Source organism: Rhinopithecus bieti, unplaced genomic scaffold (genome assembly GCF_001698545.2).
Source record: "Rhinopithecus bieti isolate Rb0 unplaced genomic scaffold, ASM169854v2 scaffold_22, whole genome shotgun sequence".
Classification (NCBI taxonomy): Eukaryota; Metazoa; Chordata; class Mammalia; order Primates; family Cercopithecidae; genus Rhinopithecus; species Rhinopithecus bieti.
In genome coordinates, this window is record NW_016803136.1 from 798,668 (window position 1) to 806,673 (window position 8,006).

Here is an 8,006-nt window from a genome sequence, read left to right on the forward strand (position 1 = left end):
AAAAAAAAAAAAAAAAAAAAAAGTTGGTATTTTGTGGCAGATCCACTAATAAAGGAGATTACTTGATAGAGAAGTACATAAAGCAGAATATGGAGATGAGATCTGACAAGGATCAAGAAGAAAGAGCTATGGCAGACGTGTGGTGCAGATCTTTCTGGCACCAACTTGACGTGTCACTGTGGGAAGCCACCATTATTTATTATTCTTTCTATTATTCCTTTTATCCCTTAGCAAAGCAGGACAAGCCTGGTCTCTGGGTTTTCTTTTCTTTTTTGAGATGGTTTTCACTCTGTCACCCAGGCTGGAGTGCAATGGTACGATGATGGCTCACTGAAGTCTTGACCTCCCGGGCTCAAGCAATCCTCCCACCTCAGCCTCCCAAGTAGCTGGGACTACAGGCACATGTCACCATGCCCAGCTAATTTTTTTTTTTTTTTTTTTTTGAGACGGAGTCTCGCTCTGTCACCCAGGCTGAAGTGCAGTGGCGCGATCTTGGCTCACTGCAAGCTCCACCTCCCGGGTTCACGCCATTCTCCTGCCTCAGCCTCCCGAGTAGCTGGGACTACAGGCGCCCGCCACCTCGCCCAGCTAATTTTTTGTATTTTTTAGTAAAGACGGGGTTTCACGGTGTTAGCCAGGATGGTCTCGATCTTCTGACCTCGTGATCTGCCCATCTTGGCCTCCCAAAGTGCTGGGATTACAGGTGTGAGCCACTGCGCCCAGCCTAATTTTTGTATTTTGTTTTGTAGAGACACAGTCTCACTATGTGGCCAAGGCTGGTCTCGAACTCCTGGGTTCAAGTGATCCTCCTGCCTTGGCCTCCCAAAGTGCTGGGATTACAGGTAGGAGCCGCCATGCCTGGCCATTAGTCTCTACTTCCTAAACAAGTTTCCTAACTCTTTTCTGACTTCCTTGTAGAAGCATAAAGTGCTGGAGAAAACATTATGCATTTTTCTATCTGCTTCCAACACTTTTCAGATCAGATCTGAGGATTATAACTCGTTCCCCTACACTGGGCACGGTGGCTCACGCCAGTAATCCCAGCACTTTGGGAGGCCGAGGTGGGCAGATTACTTGAGGTCAGGAGTTCAAGACCATCCTGGCCAACATGGTGAAACCCTGTCTCTACTAAAAATACAAAAAATTAGCCAAGCCTGCTGGCACATGCCTGTAATCCCAGCTACTTGGAAGGCTGAGGCAGGAGAATTGCTTGAACCCGGGAGGCAGAGTTTGCAGTGAGCCGAGATCTCACCATTGCACTCCAGCTTGGGTGAAGAATGACGAAGCAAGACTCTGTCTCAAAAAAAAAAAAAAAAAACTAAACGTGGACAGAAGCACCTGTGTCTTCCTGGGCACAAGTTGAAAAAGCAACACGTTGAGTTCAGATTTTCTCCTGGCATGAAGTAGAATTCAAAGCAGGGAGCACGATCACAGTCCTGTGTGGGAAGATCACTCTGTGAATCGTCTGGAGAAGGTAGGAGTCCCAAAACCAGTTAAGAGCCTATTAATTAAGAGGCCGGGTGCGGTGGCTCACGCCTGTAATCCCAGCACTTTGGGAGGCTGAGGTGGCAGGATTGCTTGAGCCCAGGAGTTTAAGACCAGTCTGGGCAATAGAGTGAGAACTAGTTTCTATAAAAAAGGGTTTTAAAAATTAGCCCGGCATGGTGGCACATGCCCATGGTTCCAGCTACTTGAGGGGGCTGAGGTAGGAGGATTCCTTGAGCCCAGGAGGTCGAGGCTGCATCGAGCCATGATGGTGCCGCTGCATCGAGCCATGATGGTGCCACTACACTCCAGTTTGGGCCATAAAGAAAGACCCTGTCTCAGAAAAAAAGACATTACTTCCAATTCGATTAATCAGAAAAGGTAAGTTTTGAAGGGCAGGAATCTTTTAAAGACAGAACTGAGGGGCATGGGTGGAGTGTTGTGAGAAGAAAAAAGAATTACTAGCAAAAGTTCACAAGGGTCCGAGCGCAGTGGCTCATGCCTGTAATCCCAGCACTTTGGGAGGCTGAGGTGGGCGGATCACCTGAGGTCAGGAGTTCAAAAGCAGCCTGGCCAACAGGGTGAAACTCTGTCTCTACTAAAAATATAAAACATTAGCTGGGTGTGGTGGCTCACGCCTGTAGCTGGGGTTGGGAGCCTGAGGCAGGAGAATCACTTAAAGCTGGGAGGCGGAGGTTGCAGTGAGCTGAGATCGCACCATTGCACTCCAGCCTGGGCGACAGAGCGAGAGTCCATCTCAGAAAAAAGAAAAAAAAAATGTGGTCCCCAACCGTCAGTAGCATCACCTGGGAAATCCAAAATTTACACACCCACCTCAGACCTTAGTCAGAAACTGACTGCACTCAGCAGCTTAACCACCTGGTTCTCATTGATGGTTTGGGGCAGTCTCATGGACCTGCAGTAAGCTCAGCCCTCGCCAGGCCAGTACTCTATTTATGAAGATGAACAGATGATGCTGTTACATGACCTTCACTGTGGAGACAGAAGGGAGGGACCGACGGTGCTCAGGGCTGGGCCTGGGGGACCCCATCCGGAGCCTGGGGTGCTGTTTATCGCCGGCTGCCCATGGGACCCCACGACTCGTGGCTGGAGGCCCCACGCCCCCTGCCTTGTTTCCATCTGCTGCAGCCAGCAGCGTCAAGCCTTATCCCATCTGTCACACCAGCCCAGACAATAAATGTCCTCTTGTGGGGAAAGTGACTTCAGAGAGAAAAGCTAAGAGCCACCCCACCCCTCACATGAGCCTGTGCAGCTGTCTGGTCTCCATTTCTGCCGGGTGGGGCATTCCATCCTGATCTGGGGCAACGTGTCCCAAAAGTATGGCTTCCAGTAAGGCTCATTAGGTCCCACCCATTTCTTCTCTAGGTACCCAAAGACCCCCCACACTTTTTTTTTTAGACAGAGTCTCGCTCTGTCTCCAGGCTGGAGTGCAGTGGTGCCATCTTGGCTCACTGCAGCCTCCGCCTCGTGGGTTCAAGCAATTCTCCTCCCTCAGCCTCCCCAGTAGCTGGGACTACAGGTGTACGGCCACCATGGCCAGCTAATTTTTGTATTTTTAGTAGAGACGGGGTTTCACCATGTTGGCCAGGCTGGTCTCTATCTCTTGACCTTGTGATCCGCCCGCTTCAGCCTCCCAAAGTGCTGGAATGACAGGCGTGAGCCCCCGTGCCCGGCCAATGTCCTTAAGAGGACACTTCACTTCCTCTTACAACTCACACATGTCTGTGAGGCTCCTGGGCTACGGAAGACCCCAGTCCTTTCGCAGCTCTTGATGGAAATTGTGTTTCAGCCTTCTGAATAAAACAACCACTGTTTACTCAGAGGAATCTTTTTTTTTTCTTTTTGACAGGGTGTGGTTCCATTACCATGCTGGAGTGCAGTGGCACGATCATGACCCACTGCAGTCTCAACCTTTCGGACTCAAGCAATTTTCCTGCCTCAGGCTCCTGAAGTGCTGGGATTACAGGTGTGAGCCACCATGCCCAGCAGAGGAATCTTTTTTTTTTTTTTTGAGACAGAGTCTCGCTCTGTCGCCCAGGCTGGAGTGCAGTGGCCGGATCTCAGCTCACTGCAAGCTCCGCCTCCCGGGTTTACGCCATTCTCCCGCCTCAGCCTCCGGAGTAGCTGGGACTACAGGCGCCCGCCGCCACGCCCGGTTAGCTTTTTGTATTTTTTTAGTAGAGACGAGGTTTCACAGTGTTAGCCAGGATGGTCTCGATCTCCTGACCTCGTGATCCGCCCGTCTCGGCCTCCCAAAGTGCTGGGATTACAGGCTTAAGCCACCGCGCCCAGCCAGAGGAATCTTTTTTGATCAACATCTTCTGAGACCCCCTGGCCCAAGTAAGCAGATGCTTGCTACGGCACTGCCTTCGGGCCATTAGCAAAAAGTGTGCTTAAATGCCCAGAGGTGTTCCCAGGCCACATTTTGTTCATACCAGGAGTACACAATGATGCCAAAGTGTTAGCATTCTTGGGACTGAAAACCTCCCTCCAACATCCCCTAGGATTTTCCTGGATATGACCAGAAATCCATTCCAATTTCTCTGTCTCCAGGCCCCGATTCTGGTTTCCTCAAAGAGGAGAACGTGTTCTTGGTTCCCAAAATATGCTTGCAGTGCAGTGGTATAACGACAAATGTTTAATAACAATAACAAAAAGGCCCTAACTGGCCAGGAGCAGTGACTCTCGCCTGCAATCCCAGCACTTTGGGAGGCCAAGGTGGGTGGATCACCTGAGATCAGGAGTTCAAGACCAGCCTGACCAACATGGCGAAACCCCATCTCTACTAAAAATACAAAAATTAGCCAGACGTGGTGGCGCGTGCCTGTAATCCCAGCTACTCAGTAGGCTGAGGCAGGAGAATCGCTCAAACCTGGGAGGTGGTGGTTTCAGTAAGCCGAGATTGCACCACGGCACTCCAGCCTGGGTGACAAGAGCAAGACTGTCTCAAAAGAATAATTTTAAAAATTAAGGCAATACATTATCAGGAGTTTTTGAGCTGGTTAAGTACAGTTATTATTAAAAATTACATTCTTGGCTCATGCCTGTCATCCCAGCACTTTGGGAGGCCGAGGCGGGTGGATCATGAGGTCAGGAGTTCAAGACCAGCCTGGCAAACATGGTGAAATCCCATCTCTACTAAAAATACAAAAATTAGCCAGGCGTAGTGGCAGATGCCTGTAATCCCAGCTACGGGGGAGCCTGAGGCAGAGAACTGTTTGAACCCAGGAGGTGGAGGTTGCAGTGAGCCGAGATTGTACCACTGCACTCCAGCCTGGGTGACAAAGCAAGACTCTGTCTCAAAAGAATAATTTTAAAAAGTAAGGCAATAAATTATCAGTTTTTTAGCTGATTGTTAAGCATAGTTATTATTAAAAATTACATTTTATACATTTATAATCAAATTATACTAAAAACAGGTAATGTGTATTCAAAACTCACCACCTCCTAAAAGTTTTACTACACCGTACTCCTATCTATGCTGTTGAGGTTATTTCCACAGATTGTATCTGTGTGATAGAAACATTGTCTAACCACATGCTGCTATGAGTCTTCCCAATTCTGACTGATGACCTCGCTGGGTAGTTTGAAATCAGCCACGATGGGGATATTGACCCCACTCAAGTCAGCAAATGCTGTTAGGATTTTTTTTTTTTTTTTTTTTAGACAGAGTCTTGCTCTTGTCGCCCAGGATGGAGCGCAATGGCGCGATCTTGGCTCACCGCAACCTCCACCTCCCGGGTTAAGCGATTCTCCTGTCTCAGCCTCCCAAGTAACGGAGATTACAGGCGCCTGCCACCATCTGGCTAATTTTGTATTTTAGTAAAGAGGGGTCTCCTGCCTCAGCCTCTCAAGTAGCTGGGAATACAGGCGTGCACCACCATGCCCAGCTAATTTTTTTTTTTTTTTTTTTTTTGTAGTTTTAGTAGAGACGGGGTTTCACCATGTTGGTCAGGCTGGTCTCGAACTCCTGACCTCATGATCCACCAGTCTCGGCTCCCAAAGTGCTGGAAGACAGGCGTGAGCCCCTGCGCCCAGTCCGCGCATTTCCAGCACACGATCACGCGTGTCTACAAAGCGTCCACCCCTCACCGCACCTTCCGGGACCACAGGATTTAACGCCTCCTCGCCGGATGACAGCAGGAGGCGGAAAGGGGCAGCGAGAATGCTCGCGCGCCCCCTCCCGGCGATCCGGAGCACGGCAGCCCCGGAGCGCGCGGCCGCTCCTCGCTCCCCTCAGGAGCGCGCAGGAGCCCCTCGCGGGGCCGAGACGCGCGAGCACGCGCAACGCTTCCTGGGAAATGTAGTTGGATGTCGGATTGGAACTACAAATCTCTGTACTCACCGCGCTGCAGCCCCGACCATGAGGGCGCTTTCTGGTGAATCTAAATCTCGTTTGTCTGTGACATGGGGAAAGCTGTTCAAGCCCAATTCCATTTTCACAAGAGGCTTTCTTTTTGGAAACACGATAGCGCTCCCGCTGATGTGCGCACGACATCTCTTGCGGCCGCGGCTTCCTCTTGCTGCGAATCTGCTGTTGCTGCACGGTGGCTAGTCTCAGGGCCCGCAGCGTGACGCCTGTCGAATCTGCTGCGGGGAGAAGGACGCGAGGGTTGCTTGGGCAGCGACTGTCATGGCGGCGGCCGCCCCAATGCCGGGGTTCGGCCCCGGAGGCAGCCGGTTCCGCCGAAGCTCCGCTGCAGTACAGCCTTCTCCTGCAGTACCTGGTGGGTGACAAGCGTCAGCCCCGGCTCCTGGAGCCTGGGAGCCTAGGCGGGATCCCAAGTCCAGCCAAGAGTGAGGAGCAGAAGATGATCGAGAAGGTGATGGAAAGCTGTGCCTTCAAGGCTGCGCTGGCCTGCGTGGGAGGTGAGGCCGGGCGAGTGGGATCCTTGGGAGGCTGAGGGCCTGGAGGGCAGTGGGGATCTCTGCAGAGAAGACCACGCGCCTGGGAGGCGAGGGACTGCGGGCCTTGACCTTGACCAGACCCCCACCCCGTTCCGTGAACCCGGGCATCACCTCTCCTGCCCCCTCAGGCTAGCTTTCTTGATGAAAATTGCATCAGAGGATCGGTGCTGTGGTTGGGGCCTAAAAGTTATTACATGACATCCTGGCTAACACGGTGAAACCCTGTTTCTACTAAAAATATAAAAAATTAGCCGGGCATGGTGGTGGGCGCCTGTAGTCCCAGCTATTCTGGAGGCTGAGGCAGGAGAATCGCTTGAACCCAGGAGGCAGAGGTTGCAGTGAGCCGAGATCGCGCCATTGCACTCCAGCCTCGGCGACAGAGCGAGACTCCATCTCGAAAAGAAAAAAGTTATTACATGGGTGACTTCATTCATCCGTTCATTCCCTTGAATTCGCTCATTCTGTTAAATCCTTCAACAAATCGTTCTTAAGCAACTATAACGTGCCAGGAGAGAGAGACAAGAGCCTGGTCTTCACGGGGCCCGTATTATAGTATGTGGAGAAGAATGTCGAGCAGGAACACTGCAGAGGAATGATGCAGACATATGGAAATGCACATGCAAACGGCGCTAGGGCAGCGGTTGCTTGAGGTTTGAAAAACTGAAAGACCACTGTGACTAGACAGCAGCGAGCAAGGAGAGACGAAGTCTGCACTTGTCCTTCTATGTTTCCCTTAAGCTTTTTGGAGATTTGAGAATGTACAGTATCCTTTCTATGTGCAGGGTAAATAGATTGGCTACATTTGCAGATGAGTTTAAGTCTCATTGAGAATGAAAGACATTTAAGAAATGAATATAGTGAGAATGTTAATGAAAACAAGTGAAGTAGGAAGAAGAAAGGTCTTTTTTTTTCGTTGAGGAAGACCATAGGTGAGATTGGAGCTGCGTCTTGAAGGATTGAGAAAATATAGGTAGGCGGAGTGGGTGCGGTGGCTCACTCCTGTATAATCCCAGCTCTTTGGGAGGCTGAGGCGGGTGGATCGCTTGATCCCAGGAGTTCGAGACCAGCCTGGCCAATATAACGAAACCCCATCTCTACGAAAAATACAAAAATTAGCTGGTATGCACCTGAGAGCCCAGCTACTCGGGAGCCTGAGGCAGGAGGATCTCTTGAGCCCAGATGGTTGAAGCTGCAGTGACCTGTGATCGAGTTACTGCACTCCAGCCTGGGTGACAGAGCAAGATCCTGTCTCAAAAAAAAAAGGACCGGGCAGAGTGGCTCATGCCTGTAATCCCAACACTTTGGGAGGCCAGGGCAGGCGGATCACGAGGTCAAGAGGTCAAGACCATCCTAGCCAACATGGTGAAACCCCATCTCTACTAAAAATACAAAAATTAGCTGAGCATGGTGGTGTGTGCCTGTAATCCCAGCTACTCGGGAGGCTGAGGCAGGAGAATGGCTGGAACCCAGGAGGTGGAGGTTGCAGTGAGCCGAGATTGTGCCATTGCACTCCAGCCTGGCAACAGAGTGAGACTCCATCTCAAAAAAAAAAGACAGAAAGAAAATACACTTAGGCAAAGAAGAAATGTTAT

At 50.8% G+C, this 8,006-nt stretch overlaps 1 protein-coding gene across 2 annotated transcripts in view; it reads right to left on the minus strand.

Annotated features, from left to right (window-relative positions):
• Positions 1-6,054, minus strand: part of NXN (nucleoredoxin) — a 203,168-nt gene extending 197,114 nt beyond the window's left edge. For both annotated transcript variants that reach the window (XM_017865182.1, XM_017865022.1), the window contains exon 1: positions 5,852-6,054. In XM_017865182.1, the coding sequence (XP_017720671.1) occupies positions 5,852-6,004 (153 nt within the window). In that variant the 5' untranslated portion in view covers positions 6,005-6,054. The remainder of the gene's footprint in view (positions 1-5,851) is intronic.
• Positions 6,055-8,006: the final 1,952 nt, after the last annotated feature.